Source organism: Spinacia oleracea, chromosome 2 (assembly GCF_020520425.1).
Source record: "Spinacia oleracea cultivar Varoflay chromosome 2, BTI_SOV_V1, whole genome shotgun sequence".
NCBI lineage: Eukaryota > Viridiplantae > Streptophyta > Magnoliopsida > Caryophyllales > Amaranthaceae > Spinacia > Spinacia oleracea.
Genome location: NC_079488.1, coordinates 90,637,072 through 90,659,882, shown reverse-complemented (window position 1 = coordinate 90,659,882; position 22,811 = coordinate 90,637,072). Strand labels below are relative to the sequence as shown.

At 34.7% G+C, this 22,811-nt stretch overlaps 1 protein-coding gene across 1 annotated transcript; it reads left to right on the top strand.

Annotated features, from left to right (window-relative positions):
* The first annotated feature begins 7,147 nt into the window (after positions 1 to 7,147).
* On the top strand, positions 7,148 to 20,969 carry LOC110797901 (uncharacterized). The gene is made up of 11 exons (XM_022003028.2): positions 7,148 to 7,511; positions 11,084 to 11,395; positions 11,495 to 11,603; positions 11,685 to 11,778; positions 16,289 to 16,376; positions 16,478 to 16,561; positions 17,272 to 17,368; positions 17,447 to 17,534; positions 17,680 to 17,785; positions 18,062 to 18,154; positions 20,090 to 20,969. The coding sequence occupies exons 1-11, from the start codon at positions 7,338 to 7,340 to the stop codon at positions 20,474 to 20,476; spliced, it is 1,632 nt and encodes a 543-aa protein (XP_021858720.1). The 5' UTR covers positions 7,148 to 7,337; the 3' UTR covers positions 20,477 to 20,969.
* Positions 20,970 to 22,811: the final 1,842 nt, after the last annotated feature.

Sequence of the window (22,811 nt, the reverse complement as noted above, 5' to 3'; positions counted from 1 at the left end):
TTCTAAATTTGTAAGCTCATGTTCTAAATTTATTCAAGCATGTTCTAAATTTATTCAAGCATGTTCTAAATTTATTCAACGATGTTCTAAATTTGTTCAACAATGTCCTAAATTTGTTCAACCATGTTCTAAATTTGTAAGCTCATGTTCTAAATTTATTCAAGCATGTTCTAAATTTATTCAATCATGTTCTAAATTTATTCAACGATGTTCTAAGTTTGTTCAACCATGTTCTAAATTTGTTCAACCATGTTCTAAATTTGTAAGCTCATGTTCTAAAATTATTCAATCATGTTCTAAATTTTTAAGCTCATGTTCTAAATTTATTCAATCATGTTCTAAATTTATTCAAGCATGTTCTAAATTTATTCAAGCATGTTCTAAACTTATTCAAGCATGTTCTAAATTTGTTCAACCATGTTCTAAATTTATTCAAGCATGTTCTAAGTTTATTCAAACATGTTCTAAATTTATATTTCGAAGCCACCAAATTGAACTCAATTTTATTTTTTGGAATTGAGAAATCAATTGAAATCGATTTTAATTGTTGAATTCAGATTTCGAAAATCGATTGAGAATGTCGATTAAAATTCGATTTTGAAACCTCCTAACAATCAATTGACTGATATTAGAATCAAAGAAATCAATTTAGAACATGAAACTGGATAAATTTCGGATTAATTTAGAACATGAATTCGGATAAATTTACTGATATTAGAATCAAAGAAAGCAATTGATTTAGAATCTCAGAAAAACGAAATCGATTGATTTAAAATCGAAATCGAAATCGAAGAATCGAAGAATCAAAGAAACCTGAGAGTTCGAACTCCGATTCGCGAACCACAACCACCGCGACCGGTGACGAATTTCTGCGAGCAGCGGCGAGCGGCGTGAGGAAAGTAGAAGCGGCAGCGAGAGGAGAGAAGAAGCGGCGGCGTAGAGGAGAGAAGAAGCGGCGGCGTAGAGGAGAGAAGAAGCGGCGGCGATAGGAGAAAGAAACAGCGGCCAGAGGAGAAAGAAACGGAGGCGAGAGGAGAGAAGAAGCGGCGGCGAGAGGAGAGCACAATCGGCGGCGAGAGGTAAGTAGCGGCAGTGGCTAGCGGCGGCGGCGATTGGTGGTGGTGTTCGAATAGGAGAGAGAGGGGAGTTGAAGAGAGAGGGGAGTTGAAGAGAGAGAACGTGAAAATCAGAAATATTGAAAAGAAAAACGTGAAAAAACAATTATATTGGTTTATTTGTTTATAAAAATCACGAAAATGCCATTATAGAAAGTGTTCTCACCGTAAGGAAGTGTTCTCACCGTAGGAAAGTGTTCTCACGAGAGCCTTCCTCTATATATATATATATATATATATATATATATATATATATATATATATATATATTGACATAGGCTCAATTTGCATAAAAAAGAAGGTTTACAAAACTAAACACTAAAGTCTTTAAAGACCATTACAAAGAAAACTAAACACTAAACTTCTGTTGTCGGCCCTTGAGTGTTGAAAACGCCTTGTTTACACCACCAACGAGGTTTATTCGTGCCAAGGCCACTTGTGGCTGTGATTCCCTTATAAAACTTGGAGATGAAGTTGGAACAGGAAGCATAAAGAGTCTCCTTTAGTAACCTGTGGAACTTGGATGAAAAAGAAAGAAGCGAAAGAGTTAAAATGTAACAGGATTCTTGAAAAGACCATGTGAATTGCACACATGAGTCTAGAGTCAATAAACATGACTCTAGACTATATGACTATATGAGTCTAGAGTCATATATGATTATTATCTATTAGGTTCGTATTTTAAATATTCTCTTGTATGATGAAGTATATGAAAATTGAAAATCATGGATTTCTTTTCTCCTAGTATTATCTTGGTGTATATATTATCTTGGTGGTTAGACATTGGACATCAAAACCACATAGGGATTAAAGGGGTTTGGGTGATACGATCAAAGAGAGAAAAAAAAAGGGGTAAAATACGGCCAAGGCTATGATATTACCTGAATCTCATAACTACTAGTTACATCTAAGATTACGGTCAAGGGCATGGCCGTTAAAGTGGACATGTATACGAATATGGTCGAGACCGAGGTGGTTCTCTCAATAACTCATATTCCTACCAGAAGTGGGACAAAGATGATAACAAACAAAAGAAAGATAAAATGAGAATGTGACCAATGTATATTACCGCTGTGGAGGAAAAGGGCATTGGTCTATGAAAACAAGGGAAGAATTTATAATAGAATTTACTATATAATATTGAAAATTTTAAATATGTGGTCTTGCTCTTCCTTGAAGAAAATTTATCAAGGGTGTTATAGATTGAAATGCAAATATATCCTTGACTTTTGTTACAAGTCGAAATAGGTTCACGACTTAAGTCTATACTTTTGACCATTAAAGGCCCGCATACCTTTTGGAGAACTACAAGAAAATTGACCTAGATAACTATAATAGTTTTTAAATCGTGTTATCAAGATACCCTATATTTCTTTCATGAAACTAGTGTGGTCCTACAGACACGATAATTTTGAGAAAGATAGTTCATATATTGTCTTTTGGTGGATGAACAAAATACCGAAATCCTGAAGAAAAATATTATTCTCACATTCAACTAGGTAAACCATTCCTAGAAGTGAATGAGAAATGTATGAATAAAAATGGTAAAGATAATGTCAATAGTCATGATCGAGATCGAATGTGAAAGTAAAACATAGTATAATCATGGCGGAATAAATGAGTATGAATGCAATTTCAAAATACACCAGAAGTGAGATTGTAAATGATGAAAATCAGGTAAAAGTTAATGATGAGAAAACTCAAACTTTATATTTTTGGTTGGTTGCGGAGAAAATATTAAATAAAAGTTGGGCCCATTATACCAAAACATCTTGTTGAGCTTTATTAGTACTCAACACAAGGGAATAAATTAAAGATAAACATGGTGTATAAAGATAATGAAAACATATGTCTAATAGACATTGTAGCACGCCCTCCGAACCAAATTTATATACATGCAAGGATAAGGGGGAGATAGCTCTCAACATAATAAAATTAGCAGTATATGATCAGGATTATAATACAATATGTTAAACTTGGTACAAATATTTGATCATGTCTTATTGACTCGCTCTATGAGCATGAGTACTATACTACATTCTAAAGATGTATACTTTTGGATATGTACCAAAGTTGTAATGGATACTCTTGAAGAGTACAAGGTATCTTCCATAAGTTTTGTTTAGATTGTCTTGCTGTTAAAATTGAGACACCAGTTTGTGTCGTTATATCACATCACCAATTCACCATATGTTCAAATTATAGTATTTTATAATTACAGTGATCACTTTGAGAAGATAACCAGCAGTTATCGAATGAAATACTTTATATGATATTATATACGCATGATGTGATAATTCAGGCCATCCGGGTTTAAGAACACCCGTTATGAGAATTTGAAAATTCTTGTCAAATAAATTTTTATGTGCTGACACTCCCTCGTATGTTGTATATATTCAAAGGCAGGACAAAATGATGAGGTTGAGTTGTATTTCAATCGAATAGTTATAATGAATCGATTGAGAAAATAAATACAAGAGATATTAATGATTTTGAAAAATTGTATAATGATAGGTGATTTAAAGTTCACCATGATAGTAAACCGAAGTTCACCAGAATGGTAGTAGGTGACTTGAAGATCACCAATAAGTTTACAAGTGTTTTGTGATTGATTTAAGTATCATAAATAAGCATCATAAATCTCTTGATTGGGGCAATCATAAGTCAGCACGAAAAGAGAAAATATGAAGAAAACAACTGCATATTATATCTACTCCCCATAATCAATGTTGATCTCCAGAAGAGAACAAAAGTATGTAATATTTATCAAAATACACGTTGAAAAGTGTATTATTTAGTTGGTGAATTTTTTTTATGCCCCATAACATATTGAAACTTAGGGGGAGACGAGCAAAAATAAGTTGGCAAAATTGAAAGATAATAAATTGATCCCCATATGAGTAAGTGTACATGCCAACTTTATGTCCTCGAAGTATGTATGGACATAAATATCTATGACTTAATTATGTTATGTTTTATAATGTCTAGAGACATAAAGGTATATGATAGTTATAGTGCTCGATGTTACATATATTAAGTGTTGAGAATTATATATCTTGCCAATATTTATTTAAATGTATACACCCGAAGTGTAGATTACATATACGGTTCCAACATAGTGCAAAATAAATTTATTTATATAAAAAGGGCAAGATAGTGCAGTTGATGATATTTTTGAAAATAAAGAAAACACTATTAATTATATAGTGTATGAAATAGCCTTGAAGTGGTATAAATACTTGAACAATAATAGATGGCCCGTGAGAAAAATGAATGGTACCTATTGAATAAGTATTTATATCATTGATAAATAGCATGCAAAATATATGTTGAAGAATTTTGATGATACCGGTAGATGATGGAACCGAAATATAATGCATATGCGAGAAATAATGAATTTTGAATAGGGGATCGTAAATCTATGTATGTTTCGATGTAGACATAACTATACTGATCAAATGAGCTCATGGACCTGAAGCCCAACAAGTTATGGATTTGAAATATCCACACTGTACAGTGTTTTGCATTTGAGTCTTACATTCATATACATGTGTAGTTAATAGGTAAATGCATCATTTATCATACATTTAGTTTGTTTTATATTTTATCATGGTATGATTTTTATTTATCCAGTTATAATTTCATATTACATGTTTCAAAAATATTATTATGTCGTGTTTGAATATGCATCCAAAGAATGGTAAGACAGATTTGCAACTTTATGAAAAATTTATAAGTGGAGATTCTTACTGCATTGGCCTAATAGTTGTGAAAGAATTATATATATAATGTTGATTTAATAGCATATTATGAATCATGCAAATAAGAAGAGTTCCTGAAGAACTATACATGATGTTCTTAAACATCTAGCCCTTTAAGTTTTGCACATGAATATACAACATTGATAAGATATTATCAAAACTCTAAAAGAGTATTTTAAAAATGTCTTCTCAACCAGTAGTTTGAGTATTTGAGAGTTTTGAAATAAACATATTAATTTATTCATGAAATGAAATGAATTCTTGTACAAATATGAATCATCTTAAATATATAAGATACAATTATGTAATGTCCTTCCAATGGATATTATGTTATGGTCCGGAAGAACCATAAATAACGTTATTAGCTATATTATACTTCCAAGTTGGACGATGATATTGTTATTTATCATGTATTTCCATGAAAGTATATGACCAAAGAAAGTTTGATCATTATTGATCGAAAACTACCATTTATGACCTCCAGAAGAAGGTACATACATGTCAAATATGTATGGAAAAGTTTTGTAATATCATGTACAAGAAAATTTATTTATCTCAGGTGAAGCTAAAGTATTATTAGATTATGCATTTGGGAAATTCGAAAACAAATGTATCGAATGAAATAGAGGAAAGCACATGATCTTACAGGTATTATTTTCAAAAACATTGGTGATATAAATATTCACCTCATCTGTTCAAGTGGGGAATTGAAGATTCAAGTTAAGCTTTGGACACTCAATTTTCAAGGAACTCCATGCTACTACATTTGAGAAGCTGTTGAACAATATTTGATAGATTGCACAAGAAGATCTCAATTGATGTATTCATCAGGGGGAGAAATACGTGTTGCACTCTTTTTCCCTTAACCAAGGTTTTGCAACATCTCAAGCGTATTATGAAGAATGATGTACCCTTTTTCCTTCACTATGTTATTATCCCACAGGGTTTTCCTAGTAAGGTTTTAACGAGGCATAGTCTTCAATAATGGACATCCAAGTGGGAGTGTTATGAAATATTGTGTGGATGCCCATTATACCCCTAGTATATTTCCGGAATATTCTAGATCTTAGGGTTTATTGTTCCCCAAGCGAACCCTATTCTATTGTATGTATATATACCCCATTGTTCATGGAATAAGATACACAATTGTTCTCTCCCAATTTCCTCTCCTTCCTCTTTATTTCACAACAATATATATATATATATATATATATATATATATATATATATATATATATATAATATATATATATATATATATATATATATATATATATATATATACTAGATTTTAGCCCGTGCGATGCACGGTTTCTATTAAATTTTTAAGTTAAAATAAAACTCCTATATATATCAACTGCTATATTTTATATATTAGATTAAATTGATTTTTTTTTATTTTGGATTGAATTTCATTTTAGATTTATTTTTTAATTATTATAGTGTTTGATTTTGGATGAAATTGTATATAAGAAATATTAATAATTATTTAATAAAAATATTTACGTGGCATTCGACTTTTTAATTCAAAAATAATTTTGAAGTCTTATTTTTCATTGGCCGAAACCATTAGATTTCCCACGTGGCTCTCTAATATTGGATTAATGTTTGATTTTGGATTGAATTTTATTTTAGATTAGTGTTTGATTTTGGATGAATTTTATTTTAGATTTATTTTTTAATTATTAGAGCGTTTGATTTTGGATGGAATTGTATATATTAGTAATTAATTAATTAATTTAAATATCTACGTAGCACCTAATTAATTATCTACGTGGCACTCGATTTTTTTAATTTAAAAATAAATTAGAAATCTTATTTTTCATTGGCCGAAACCATTAGTAATCCTAGGTGGCGCTCTAATAATTCAGCAAATATGCCTCCTTTATATATGTATATATTACTCCCTCCGTATTTTTTTAAGAGATACACTTGCCTTTTCCGGCCGTATTTTTTTAAGAGACACACTTGCCATTTTTGGTAACTTATCAACCCCACCACCTAATTAAATAATATATCTACTACACTTTATGACCCACCATCCAATTAAAAAATAATTTTACAACTACACCCACCCCACCCCCACCTCCACTTGTTCAAAAGGACATGGTCCCCAATGTACTTATTTATTAAAATATCTACCCAATCCTACTTCTTTTATTTTTCTTAAGACCCGTATCCAACCAAGTGTATCTCTTAAAAAAAATACGGAGGGAGTAGATTTTCAATCTATTTTTGTTGTTGTTGTTGTTGTTGAAAAATTCTTGATGTTTCACTTTACTCGTAGACAACATATAGATTGAAAAGAGTGGTATCAAGATTTATCATCTGAAGCTGTCAAAGTCAAGGTCACTGATCTCCGGTTCGGTCAAACCCCAAATACATTATGCCATGAACAAGTACTCACACAAAATCATCATCCGCCATTATCATCATCGTTGTCGTTGTCGTTGTCGAAACCATGAATAATAGCAGCACAACCACCAATAGCACCACCATCAACGGTGGTGTTTCTACTCCCGCCGTCGGACTCAAAACCTACTTTAAAACTCCTGAAGGCCGCTACAACCTCCATTCCGAGAAGTCTCATCCTTCTGCACTCCTCCATTTTTCTCATGGAAAATCGGTTTCTCAGGTATTTCCTTTTCTCTCTCTTCTTCGTGATGTGAAGATTGATAAGGCCCGTTTGTGGAAATTTCAATTTTAAGCTGTTCTTTTTGATTAATAATTTCGTGTTTGGTTTATGATTGTCTTTGTTGAATGTGATGTGATATTGCCGCATTTCTTCGTAGAAATTCCAATCATACGCTTTTCGTTTCAATTAATAATTTCGTGCTCAAATCAATTCAGTGCTCGATTAATGATTTCGTGGTTGAATGTGATGTGATGAAGCTGCATTTTTTTTTTGTAGAAACTAGAAGCTTTTAATATAAGCTGTTGATTTCGATTTGTTGTTTTTTGATTGAAAATATCCGAAATTGCATAAATTGGCTTGACCTATGAGTAGTATTTTGAAGTTGTCGTATGAAAGCATTATTCATTCCATAACGTTAGTGCTAGTCAGTCTAGCATTTAAAGTAAACAATATCCCCAAAGAGGGTTTCAATGTTGTATAAATTTGAGCATCAATTTCAAGTAGCTTAACACAATCCAGGGGAGCTCGAGTAAAATCCTATTTGCAAAATATAGCCGCTATCTTTCAAAGCTATCCCAGCTAAAGCATCTGTTGGAGAGTTTACTTGCATGCCCGACTCGAGTTTGACTACTGGTAGTGGGGCTATGAATTTGCTGCAGTCAGAATTTTAAATGTAAACTTGGTTAATTTAGTTTGAATCTGAGGTGTTTTTCAATAGCCCATTTATGCTCTTTGGCAAAGATGCAATGTTCCTTGTTATTGTTTTGCACTTTTGCCCATTCTAGTGCACGTGCTATTCTTGAAGGGATTGGGAATTCTAATTTTCCTTCGAAGTCTGCTAACTAGGTTCCAGTATCCTTAATAGTGCTAAGATGTTTAATTGTTTACTATCCTTCCCAACTTTCAGAGGCCCGATAAGTTGACGTAATGATGTCTAAGGCTTTAATTTCCCAACCTTTTGTCTGACCACACAGGTTTATCAAATCTCCATTCCCAGTCTCCCAACTCATTTTGTCCTAATAAGTTTTCTGCTCCCGACTCCTTTCCAGATGTATGAACCCTTTTTGAAACTCAGGGGTCCAGGCCAAAGAGAGCAAACATTTTGTACCATGAAATCAGTTGCCCAGTTAGTTCTATTATCTAAATTCCAGCATAGTCTAGCCAGGTAGATTAGGCTGAGGTCGCTATTTAATTTTAAAAAACAGGACTCCTTTTGGTTTACAAATCTTCTCCCAAGAAATCCAATTTATTTTTCTTTTTTTTACCCTTCCCTCTCCAAAAGAATTTGCTGAAATCGGTTTGAGAATGTGACTAGGAAAGCTTATTCCTTGCTTGAAGTATCTTTGCAATGTATTAAGGGTTTACTGGATTAACAGAGCTCTTCATCTTTTGGTAGCAGCTTTAACTTCCAAGAATTTAGCTTTGCAACCATTTTTCCAATTATTAGGTTGATCTTTCTTTTGAAGGGTTTCTGTGGTTAGGGGAAAAGCTAGATATGAACCGAGGTCTTTAGCATACTGAAAATTACGAGTTTGCTCAAAATCGTGAATGATAATGAGATTGGTATTGCGAGATAAGAAAATTAAACTTTTTGCTGATTCAGTTTTTGGCCTGACTTGGTAAGCAACAAGACGTGTTACTCGAACTCTTCATTTTACCTCAAGTACCCTTGTCGGATCCTAGACACTCGGACATGGTATGGACACTCCGACCCTTCATTTTAGGACTAAAAATCATAGTAATTTTTCACAATTTAGGTGGTTCATACAATTGGACACGTACACGTGTTTGACACTAGTACCCGAGTCCGAGACTCCGAGTAACATAGACTACAAGTACTTGTAAGGGAAATAGAGTTTTGGAATTAGCTTCATCAAAAGGAACTAGAGCATCTGTAAAAGATAAGGTAAGAAACCGTAATTTCCAGGGGTCCAAGATTTTGAATTTCACACCTCTTGAATTAGGGTCTGTTTGGCCAAACATCTGGAAAAGAAATTCTGTTTCCTTGAAGTATTTCTACAGAAACTGTTTCTAGAACTGTTTCTAGAGAAACACTTTTAAGAAATAGAATGGTTTGGCCACTAAATTTAAGAAGTAGTTCTAAGAAACAGAAGTCATTTTACCTTGTTTGGCCATTGTTTATCAATAAGTGTTTTTGGGTTATATTTGTTTGTATGTACGCTACGGAGTATTGTTTACATTATTAATAACCATTTATGCCACAACAATATTTCAATTATCAAAACAGAAAAAAGCCAAGTTTCTTTATATATATTATATCAAGTTTTATTTTTTATTTTTTTATATAATAATACCAAATTACAAATAAGATAATTAGGATTTGCATGACCCTTCCAGAATCTAGAAGTAGCCGATCAAATTAAAAAGAATCTCATCTTTTGCTTATTTTCCTCTCCATTTTTCTACCTTTTTAATTTCATTGATATGCTCAGTTCTTTTCCCCCAGCCAACTTCAATTTATATCCGACTTGAAAAATATAAATTCAATTACATCTCATGCAATTACCTCAATCAAGTAACCAACTCATTGAAAGAAGTGACGAGATCTAACAATTCATTTGATTTGGGATTCGGGCAATTGTTTGAAAGGACCTGATTTCTTCATTTCTACCCTCGTTTACGATCTATGGGTAAAACTGTATCATACGATTCATACTCCGTAATTCCGTATCCTTCTCCAATTTAAAAAGGATAGCAGAAAGCAAGCATAAAATAGAGATGTCATGTATGATGTCAGTGTGTTGTTGTTCATAGCAAGGTGAGAGAATACAATGTGTTTTGGGTTTTAGAGGAGAGAGAAAGGATATTGTTCTATTTTGGGTGGGAAAAATGGGTCATTTGTTATGTTGACGAGGGTATTACAGTCCAAAGCAAGATTTCATTAAAGAAGGACAATAGCTCCCCGAGAAATTATTTTGAGAAGCTCAAATTTGGTGCTTCTGTTTCTACAGCAAGTAGAAATAGTTTTGGGCTTCTGCAAAAACTATTTCTACTTCTACCAAACCCCTTGTTTGGCCTAGTTTCTGTTTCTAAGTCTGAGAAGTTGCTCTAGAAGCTTGGCCAAACACTACCTTAGTCTTGAAAGGTGTTTCATGCAAAGAATTAGAAGGTAAGGGGAAATAGGATCCTCTTGCTTGGTTCCTCTAGAATGGTAGACTTTTGTATTCACTTTAACAGTATCAGAATTGAAGAGGAGATAAAAGTGACAAATCGCTTTATAAGATTAGTGGAATCAGGGAAAAAAGTAAAGAAGTTAAGGCATCCTCTTTTAAATTACAATTTTAGTCTTTCATAAACTCAACCCTTAAAAGAAACCCTTTTCCCAATGAATACAAGATTCATAAGTATTTGTGAATTTAACTGTAATATTCTGGTTTGGAGAAATAGTATCCTAAAATGAGGTCTGATTCTGTTTACAATAATTTTGACACTGTTTTATAGGTTGTGATGACTAGACTCGAGTAGTATCGACAACTTCTCTTTTAAAGTTGCTTTTTGATGATACTCTTCCCTAGTATTTCATTGTTATTTGTTGGAAAAATTAATTTCAGGTAACATTAGTTAATCTTAAGGAAAAAACAGCATCATCAACACCGACATCAAGCTCAGGTTATAGTGCAACAAGTAGCGTTAGATCAGCTGCTGCTAAGTTGTTAGGCACGAACAATGGTGGGCGAGCGCTTAGTTTTGTAGGAGTTAATGGAGCGAATAAAGCTGTTGCTGCGGCTACCAAAACCGCGTCACTCGGAGCCTCCAGTAATGGTGGCAATTTGCCAATTACCAACTTTTATGGTAAAGGAATGTATATAATATATAATGTGGGAGACACTTTGTATATTAGCGACCTGAATTCGCAGGAGAAGGTAGGCTTTTTATTTTTTCTTGTTCTTTGCCCCCTTCTGATGTTAGATTAATCTGGGATTAATATATTTTGTTTTTAAGAATTTCACTTGCTTATGTAGGATCCCATTAAATCCATACACTTTGCCAACTCAAATCCCATTTGTCATACCTTTAATCCTGAAGCTAATGATGGCCATGACTTACTCATAGGGTTGAACTCTGGAGATGGTATTTCTCTGCTGCTTAGCTGAGGTTTATTTCCTTTTAGTTGCCGTGAATGACAAAATATACCTACTTTTTTCTTTGCAGTCTACACGGTATCCCTAAGACAGCAATTGCAAGACATTGGAAAGAAGCTTGTTGGTGCTCAGCATTATAACAAAGATGGCTCTGTTAATAACAGGCGAGACCTACCCTCCTGAATTTAATATACTTCGATGCTTGTTTATTCATTTTCACGGAAATTTTTCTGTAGCTGTTATTCTTAACGTTGCTGTCTCTATATGGGCCCTTTGTTTTCTTCTGCTCATAAATTTCCACTGTCAAATATGCCGACTATTGAGTTTTACTGTTTTAGCATATTTACCAGACTACTTACTGCATCTATGTCGACAAACACTCAAAATTACTTGTGGAAATAGAGTTGATTAGAAATACAAGACTTTTAAAACAGAAATGGACCGGGATCTCATACCCTTGCTTACCCTAGAATCAATGAAAACAACTAGAGAATACCAGCCACCACTCACAAACTCTCTCACAAACAACTTCGCATTATCTTTTGATTCCGTTCAATCTCTTACTCTCTTACTCAATTTTTATATATTCTATCATCGAATTCTTTTCCAACCACCAAAAACTTCTTGTTACTTGACTCAATCATCAACGGAGGTCAACAGTTATTTTTTTTTTGGGTTAAGAATTTCGCTGATTAGAGTTGTTAATTATTTCACTGAATGTTCTGAATAGGTGCATTTGATGATCAATCGGATGATTAAATATAGATGTGTGTTATTTTTTGATAAAAAGGAATAAAAACGAAGAGCTTATTGGCTGACGTATGCAGACCTGACCTTTTTATTTCTTTTATTTTTTTCGTTACTGCATATGTTGGCTGAACTATGATAGGTTGTATTGAATTTTTTTGATCAATACATTTTGCTTGATTTACTAAGAATGTTGAATTCCAAATCATAGTTGTTGACGACGAAGTTTCGGAGACTTTTAACTTCACGAAAAACATAGGTATATAATGAGTTCTTGCTTATTAGATGGGAAATTAACTAAATACTTATAGTAGTGTCTTCTTTTTGCAAATTCGGTATAATCTTACGATTTTACGATTCGGTTTTACGATCCGATTCTAATAGGCCCTTTGGATTCAAAGTAGAATCGCGATTTTAATTATATTGGTGGGAAGATGATGGTGGTGCAGTGGGTTGTCGGGCGGAGATGGCGAGGAGAGAGAAGGGGAGAATGCTACGGGATTACAATCGATGTTAAATCCTTACTACCAACCAAATTCACCATTTATATAAATGTTAAAAATCACGACAATTAAGTTCATCTATATGAGTTGTTGAACAGCTGAATCTTCTCTTCTAGTTTGTTCGTTGTGTTTTAGCAATAGGAAAGGGAGAGGAAGGAGGCAGAAGAAGAAATTAGGAAAATTTGTTCATTTTGTGTAATTGAGCAAAAATAATTGCTCATTTTGTGTAAATTAGCAAATTTGTTTGGTTCGTTTATTTAAATGAGCAAATTAAATCGCCCATACTCTTCTTCTTCCTCCCTCAATAACAACATAAGTAGGAATTACTATGTCACTGAATTAAAATCAAGTCTATAACGCTAATTATAACCCATTAATACTACTTATAATCGTAGAGGCTATTGTAAAAAAAAATTATATTGGAAGAGGCTTTCTACAAATAAAATGGACAAATATATTTTATTTAAGCTTAATTATAATTTGATTCTGACTTTATAAATCAAAATGAGAGAGATAATTGAGCCTAGATAATTAGGAAAATAAAACCTAGACTTGACTTTTAGGTTGTCCCAAAACAAAATCAATGAAGAACAAGACAAGCAGAACAATGTCAATACATCAACAACGCACAACAGCAAGGGCTCCAACTACGTTGAAGGCCGACAATGGCAGTGCATAGGACGACACCGTTGGCAGCGCACAACCAGGCACCGGTGGTGGCTTGGCTCACAAACAGTGGGGCGGTTGGTGGTCCGTGGTTGGGCAGTGGTTGGGGAGAGTAGAGAGAAAGTCGGAGAGAAAGTTGGATGGTTGGGCTAAACTACGGTGGGGGTGCTGCGTTGGCTGGTTGGGCAGAGGACAGGAGTGAGAAAAATAAGGAGGCCGAGGGGGTTGGTTTCAATGGTTGAATGATTGAAGAGGAGAGAGAAAATTGAGCTCAATGGAAGTTAGGAGTTGATAGGAAGAAGATCTAAGAAAGAGAAAAACTAAAAGGTCCTTCGTTCTAATATTATTGCACCATTTACCTTTTAAGGAAGTTTCACAAATATTGCACCATTTTCATTCTAGGAAATAAAATAGTTGCTTTCACACTACAAATACCTAATATACCCTTGCATTTTAACCCTTGTTGATTTGTTTAATGCTTGCAATCACATGGACAAGTTTGTACTTTTAATTCTCTCTTTTCTTTTTTACCTACTACCTAAATTCTCGTGCATAACCACATGGTGTAATAATATTAGAACGAGGAAGTATTTAATCTGGAGTTATTGGTTTGAATGGTTAAGGTTCCTTCTCATCATTCTCATTTAAAGGATCTTCTTATTTGACCCTGAATCTAGGGTTGGGAACTTAGGATTGAATGAGAAGATCATTATAATGAAAAGGATGGGAAATGATCTTGACTGTGCAAAATAAACCGATCTAATGGCTGTAACTACGTTCTTCAATAATGGCAAAACCATAAATATGGCGAAATCATAAACTAGTAATGAGCCGACAAGATCAGATCTTATTTTACATCAAATGATGCTCTTCTTCCTCCTAATTTCCAGAACTTACTAAGCTTTATTTTCTCTATCCTCTCAAGCTTTCAAGCTTCCTGATTGCATCACGAAATCCAACAAAAATTTCAAACAAAACATCAGTTAACTCATATAAGTATTGGAATCAAAAAAGAATTTCCAATTCGCTAACTCGTATAAGCAAACAAAACGTCATTCCTATGACAAAATACATCAACAAAAACCATCGGAATACTACAACAAAAACATATCAACGCTTTTATTGGATTTGTCGAGATCCGACTTTATTCTTGCTGGGTGAAGAAGAAGAAGACAACTACAGGAAATTCCTAGCGTTTCGATCATCAGGTGATGAAATTGTTGGGGATGTGTTGGTAGGGTTTCCTAATAAGAAAAGGCAAGTTGGGAATTCGGAGCTTGTCAAAATGGAGGTGGATTCCATTGTATTTGGTAGGTTGTGTGGCACAGATTAAATGTGTTTGAAAAAATCTGATTTCATGGCATCGACATTGACCCTAAATCTGATTTCGTTGTCTATGTTGTCCGGTCAGCCCCTAATCCCCTATCGTTGATGTTGTCCATGGTTTGATGAATTGCTAAACTAATTTGAATTAATGTTGTTCATTACTGCATATGTTCACTATATTTTTCTTCCAATGGTCTGCGTTTGATCTAATCAGTTGACTTTATTTAAATGATAATCTGTTAATATTATGTGTGAAAATGTGAATTCTGATTCTTTATTTTAATTAGTTGACTCAACTTAGTGTTAATTTGTGAGAAGTTTGATTGTGCTGAGTCTAGGCTATGTATATATTGGGCAATTTAAAGTCTTGAAAGTTACTCCGCAAAACAAGTGGCGGGTTAGGAATATATTTGTCTCGTTGATTCAATGTATATTCAACTCTATTTAGATGACTGTATGATTGATGGAGGAGCAGAAGGTAAGAGTGCGCAATAGAATGTGTGGAACTTCCTATTACATTACATCAGGTTTGCTTCAATGGCATTGACAGTAGCAAAACAATTCGAATGAGAAAAAAAAAATCCAGCAAAAAAATTTCAAGTGTGCAAAAAAAAAAAAGAGACCAAACCTGCTCCAATCTCGACCATCCATAATTCCATATAAACAATTCAAATTCCTTCTCATTATAAAGATTTCAAATTTGACCCTAAATCTATATATTTCTTCCGTTTTTATTTGGATGACAAACTTCAATTTTGACACAAGAATTAAGGAGTGAAAGAGAAAGTCTAAAGACATTAATGCTCTAACATATACCTACCAATCACTTCCAAAAAGTAATGTGGGGTGAGTAAGGGTAGAATTGGAAATTCATCTTACAAAATTTTCCAGAAACGGAAATGTGTCAACTAAAAGTAAATAAAAAAATCTCGGAAAGGAGTACGTGTCAACTAAAACATCCCGAAAACGAATGTGTCAACTTAAAAAAACGGAGGCAGTATATATCGGGCTTCAGTTTGAATTTATTTCCTCGAGAAGATAGTCAGCTGAATTCTGTTTTGGTGCACTGATTCAGTCTGAAACCACTGTAGCTAGTAGCACTTGTGTATTTTAGTCATGCAAGATACCATATACATTTGAAGTAACTGTTTCTTGTGGCAGTGGTACCAAACAGCTCTTTAACTCATTATTAGCATTTCATATTATTTTCTTATTTTCTACTCTGTTTCTCTCTCTTTTTTCATAACGATGCATAACAGCATCTTAGTTTACAACTTTGTAGCTGGTGAATATTAAATATCAAATTTGGAAAGCCACTATTATTTGTGCTTTACGCGGCTACGCCTTTCCAATTGCTTGAAATACTTATAGCTCCCTTGTTCTTGCAACTCTATTTATTCAAATCATGTGACAATATAACTTTTTTAAGCAGCCGCTGTACCAGTGTTGCATGGGTTCCTCAAGGCAATGGTGTTTTTGTTGTTGCTCATGCTGATGGAAACTTGTATATGTACGAGAAGGCAAGCTTCATACAAGTGGATTTTCAGTACTCTGTCCTCCCTGCTATTCATCTTTTACTTGTATTTTCGCTCAAGAGAACTTTATTTTCGCTATCTTTTAGGGGAAGGATGCTACTGTTGATTCGTCTTTCCCACTCATCAAGGACCTGACTCAACTTTCTATTGCACATGCAAAATCTAGTAAGGTAAGGTACTAGCTAGTATCTGAGAATCTTGACCTCTTCTACTGATGAGTTTTGCTCCTATTCCTTCCCTAGTGCCCTCAATGCTCAATGTATATTTCTTGAACTAAATAAACACTGTGTAGACTGTACAGACCTTGAATGCTTGGAACACAACCTACGTGGTGTAGTTTTTCCTTCCCTTTCTATTTTTTCTGTGTTAATACAGTAACTTGAAGACTATTCAGTCGAGGAGTCGAGAGGGTCAACTGATGTCTTAACATTGGATGAGCATTGTGTCACATTTTTTTTTGAGGGAAGCATTTTGTCACATTTATGTTCATGTAATCTTGAGATTAAGATTGGATGTTCTGCAGTATGTAAGTACTACAACTGGAGAAAAGATTAATAGTGCAGTGTTGATCTTTCTTCCATGGGTCATGTTTTCTTTCCATCTACCCTAGAGATACTCTGTGTTCATTATTGCTGGTTAAGATTATAAGGACCTAAACTCCTTGCAATACGAATCTTGTCTATAAAATAGGTGAAAGACGAGATAAGTTATACAATACTTGTGATTTTAAATATTATGGCAAGTACTCAAGCTTCTTATTTGTATGTGAGGATACGGGCCGAGAAAGCTTGACTTTAAATATAATGACTCTGGCAGTTCTAGGATCAGCTTTATAAGCACAGGCTGTCTGTTGTCTCATGAATGATTTTCTGAACTGCAGAGCAATCCGATTGCAAGATGGCACATATGTCAAGGTTCAATCAACAGAATTGCGTTTTCCACTGATGGCACCCATCTGGCTGTTGTTGGGAGAGATGGTATCTCTATACATACTAAGTCAATTGAGTTGATCCCGTTTTATGCTTAATCATTAATGACACAGGCTGTTTTTGTAGGCTTTTTAAGAGTATTTGACTACCATAAAGAACAGCTAGTCTGTGGAGGAAAAAGTTATTATGGTGCTATTCTCTGTTGTGCATGGAGGTAATGTGAAGCAATTGTGTTATGGCTTAGGAGACCTTATGCATATAGATGTGATATATGCCTTACCATTCTAAATTGATTATCACTGCATCGTATGAAAATAAATTATTTAGACCTCTCACTCGGAATTTTCTTCTTTTCTTAGTATGGATGGTAAATATATTCTGACTGGTGGTGAGGATGATCTAGTTCAAGTTTGGAGCATGGAAGATCGCAAGGTTATAGCGTGGGGCGAGGGGCACAACTCATGGGTAAGCCTTCTTTGGGTCATTTCTTATTATTAAGGGAGAATAAAAGTAGAATATGGAATGGTCGGGACCGTCGCGTCGGGTAATCTTCATTAGATGTGATGGGAAGGGGAAATGTTTTCTTAAAGTAGGTTTGATTTGGATTCAGCTTTCTGGAATTTGAGTAGCTAGCACACTATCATAATTCCCGTCCAACTTTCCAAGCCTCCCTTTGCTCATATATCTTCTTTTTTGGGTGCTCCTGATGTGTTCCTTCCTATTCGAACTGGATGCCTGCAGGTCAGCGGAGTTGCTTTTGATCCATATTGGTCACCCCCTTCTTCGGATAGCACTGGAGAAAATGTGATGTATCGTTTTGGTTCTGTTGGCCAGGTATGTAGTTCATTCTTCATTGTATATTGTTGAACAATTATATTGTGCCGTGTCACCTATCTGATGGATATTAGGGAATCCCTTGCACACTGAATGAATTCACATTTGTTATAAGCATGACAGTTATATGCTATTTGTAAACTAAAGACTGAATTCAAATTTAAAAACTTCTTATAATATACTCCAAGTAACATTAAGAAATTAGATGACAAACTGTCAATATGTACTGTATTTGCACCTACTATAACTACCAAATGAAGAATAAGGTGAGGAAATATGCACTCGGGAACATGCTCCATAACCAGTAGAATTTGGACTAGGAGTTTTCTGGTATTGTAGGACATTATCTCTGTCATGCTCGGGAATATGCTCCATAACCACTTATAAATCAGAACTTAATCTTATCGCTCTTATTTGGGCTTCCTCTTCAAATGATGGAAAGATGGATATCCATCACTGTTAAATTGAGAGAAAGAGCAAGAAAATGGTTGACGAGGATTCTTGCTTGGTCCCTAGGAAGGAATTCCATGCCTATACTCATCCTAGGCTAATAAAAAATATTCTTCATTCACATCTAAGGTTTGTAAGGGACATTGCAGATAACTAATTTTCTCAAAAACTAGGTGTGGACTGTAGAAGTTTAATCAATGCATAAAGAAAAGCACTTGAGCACTTCATAGAGAGGCCGTTAAGAAGAATTTTCATAGTCGGCGAGTTGCTAACATGAGAAACTTTAACTCATGGACCAACTGACCAAGACAACAAGTTCAAATTAACACCTCAGTCCACCAGACATGCACATCTTGATTAGTTCATATTTTGAATTTGATGGAATAAGTTGTTGAAATTATAATAGAGATGAGAGAGGGGAAGAATGTAGCAAAATTATAATAGCATTTCATTCAATCCAATTATTTAAGTTACATCAAAAGACCTTTTATAGGCTCATAAAACATACTACATTGCTAGAATGTGGATTAACCAACTAACCCATTACTACCCATTAATAATATTCATGCCCACTAATAATATTCCTAAAACTCAGGACCACTAACACACTAATTTGAAGCACTAAATCCAACATAAGTGAGTCTTAAATTTGGCAGTGGTTCTGCATGGGAACATAATAGAACATTCCCCACATGCTCTTTATCGTAGTTACGTTCACCCTTAGAGAATATTTCAACCCTGCAAGATGTATGATTTCCTCAGCGTGGTCAATTCATCGCCAGCAAGCCCCTTGTAATAGTTGATGGAATTTTTTTTGTCTTTCGACCTAAAACCTTAAAAAGCTTATTAATACCATTGAACAGCTTCTTAGATTGAGTAATAGATTTTTTGAAGGGGAAAATTTGCATTTTTCCTCCTTACTTCTAGCATGGTCAATGTAAGAAATTTGGTCTTGGAGTTCTGCCCACATTGATGTTCACTGAGATAACTGGTATATCTGTTTAGCTGCTCCCTTGATTCATCTTACTGGAATCTAGCATTCACCTTATGGAATTCCTAGCTGTAGGCGTCAACTGTATAATATCCTTTCTTCTAAATTGGTCTGCTTGAGTTCCATTTTGCCATCATTTTTTAGGGAATCATTTTTTCATTGAGTAGCTGGTTAATTTCCCCTCAACACCAAAACAAAGTCCTCCAAGCTGATATTGTAACTGTTCCACTGTTGACAACCTTGTATTTTTCAAAAATGCAATGGCAAGGGCAATGCAGTTTCATCTGGAACTGCTTTTACTTTTGTAAACCTGTCAAATAAAGCATCAGATTCACCATCCATTAAAGTCAGATAATGTAAACTTAATCTCATGAGAATAGTTGTGGAGATGCATAATTGGATTGTATTGAGTTGCAAAATTATGTGAAGGAGGCTGATGTAAGTATTGTGGATAAGTAGGAAATTTGATAAAGTGAGAAATTTTGCATATGCAGGACACTCAATTGCTTTTATGGGATTTTTCAATGGATGAGATTGTAGTGCCTCTTCGTCGTTGTCCACCAGGTGGCTCACCCACATACAGTACTGGAAGTCAATCAGCTCAGTGGGATAGTGTGGTTCCATTAGGGTCTTTACAGCCTGCTCCAAGTATGCGTGATGTTCCAAAGCTTTCTCCACTGGTTGCTCATCGTGTTTATTCTGAACCTTTGTCGGACTTGGTCTTCACACAGCAATCGATCCTCACAGCATGCAGAGAAGGGCATGTAAAAGTTTGGACGAGACCCGTGTCTTTTGAAACCATATTAGCTGATTCAGAAAGTCCTCTAAGTGCGAAAGAAAAGCTTCCAATACCAAGTTCCAGTGGATTTGACAGCAAGTGACAAAGTGGGGACATTCAATTGCGTATACTGTTTTGAGTCTCAGATTCCAGATTTGGTGGTAGCACACAATGTATAAGCTGGTGCCACGAAGTTAATCTACTAAATGTATCTGGGGTGTTTATTACCAATTCTGAAGGTTTGCTAGTTAGGTTTTTAGCTGCTGAAGGAGCTTAAGTGCATAATCGCTAGGTACTCAACGACATTAGGGATACTAACTGTATAGGTGCAAATAATAGAGGTGCTGCTGAAAGTTTTTGATATGGTAGTTAGAAATCCCGATGTTTAGTATGGACTGGTGGTAGACTGGTAGCCTAGGACGTTCCTCTAAGTCTCAGTCCTCTTTAACTTATGCTGAAAACAATAATCTGTTGCACACTAATTACTAGGTACTTCAATCCCCTTGTCTGGCTTTATCCTTGTTTAATTATTATTGGATTTTAATATAATTTTATTAGGTTTATATTCAGCAAATTTTTTTTTGCTTGAGGTTTAATGAATTGTGTGGATTTTAATATAATAGTTCAATCCCCTTGTTTGAGGTTTAATGAATTGTGTGGGTTTTTGTGTTTAAGGCTTGTATTTATATGCTCGGACAAATCTCATTAAATGAAGAAAAATACGATCATGCCCTTGTTCTAATTCCAGTTGGGCTTGGCTTAAAAAATTTTTGGGCTTGTTTTTAAATTCTTTTTGTTTTCCAAAACAGAAATAGCTCTCCCGATTTATTTGGACAATAATTGTTATTTCAAACTAATAAAATAAATTTGAATAAATATTTAAATACAACTTTAATTTAAAAACTCCTTTAAAATACTTTATCAATATAATAATTATATTTATAATTAAATAAAAATACGGGTATTACAGAAACTTATCTTTCTTCGATTGGTTTTTGTTCTATAACGGACTATTACAACGTCGGTATGGGAAGAACGGTACCCGAAGTATCTATTTCATTAGTAATTTATGGGCACTTTGGTTGCCAAGGAACAACCGCGTATTTAGGAATGACATCAGCACCATTGCATCGGTTTTTGTTTTGATAAAGGAGGGCCTTGACCAACATGTTTTTAGTAGGAAGCTCTGCAATCCACTGCAATTTCTTCATCCTCCAGAATTAACCAAATATTCCACCATGTTTTTACAGAGCAATAATTAATCATACAAATATTGAGGGTTCAACTACAATGATTCGGGTGGGTGGCTCATCGCATAAGCACAACCGCAATGCAGGTATGGGGTGGGTATGGGGGACATATAGAATGGTAATGGGTGGGGCATCTTCACGAACATATGGGGGACATCTGGAATGGTAATGGGTGGAGCATCTTCACGAACTACGGAGAGTGCCTTACAAGTTTACAAGCTGGAGCGATGGCTTGCCTCTATGGTATGAAATGGGCTCGTCAAGCAAGATTGGTTTTCTATTCTTACTGATTCGCAACAGCTGGTGCAAATGTTATTGGCAAAAAATTTCCTGGAAATTAATGCAGATATGATAGACACTAGAAGAAATCAAGATGTTAGGTAAGGATTCCTCTTGGTGCAACATTCGTAAAGTGGAGCGGGAGAGTGGATCAAGCTCATTTTCTTGCAAATGGAGCTTCACGTGATTTAATGTGATTTACTAAAATTTTGTAATGTTGTTTTAGTTAACCTATATCCAAAAAAAAAAAACTAGTCCTGCAAACCCAACATATATCAATTGTGTTTCAGACAAGTGTTCTGATACATATAAGTAGAGATATATGTCAAATCGGGTCACGAACAGTTTCAAATCAATTATAAACAGTTTGGCCACGTCGAAATTGGCTAATGTCGGGTCAATATTTATATTTGGGTCGATTCGGATCGGTTCGGATAACTTCAGTTTTGGTGAGGTGACGTTATAAATTATGTCGGATTGAATTCGGTTTTTGGTTCGGGTAACTTTGATTCGGGTCAATCTCGGTCGGTTGGAACTGGTTCGGATTTAGAATGATTTTGTATGTGTTTGATTTGGTTCGGATTGAATTTGGTTCGGATTGAGTTTGGTTCGGATTGAGTTTGGTTCGGGTATTATCGAATTCGGGTAAAATTTGACCGATTTACTTCGGGTACCCGTCATGTTCGGATCAGCTAAGTCTTAGATTCCGTTCAAGTATGATCGACGAGTCTCAAGTTAGGGTCAAGTTCGGATAAGACGTACCTCAGATTTGGGTCAGTTAGGATTGAGTTTGCGGTTCAAGTTTAGATCAAGTAAAGTTTGTAATCTTGTGTTCAATTAACCGAGTGACTCTCAAGCTCGCGATAAGATTCAGATCACTTTCTTATTGTATGACTTAATGTCAAATAA

Excerpts from the sequence above, each read along its gene's own strand:
- LOC110797901 (XM_022003028.2), top strand. The coding sequence starts at position 7,338 with ATGAATAATAGCAGCACAACCACCAATAGCACCACCATCAACGGTGGT. Across the intron at positions 7,512-11,083 it reads ATGGAAAATCGGTTTCTCAG|GTAACATTAGTTAATCTTAA; the intron begins GTATTTCCTTTT and ends AATTAATTTCAG. Across the intron at positions 11,396-11,494 it reads ACCTGAATTCGCAGGAGAAG|GATCCCATTAAATCCATACA; the intron begins GTAGGCTTTTTA and ends TTGCTTATGTAG.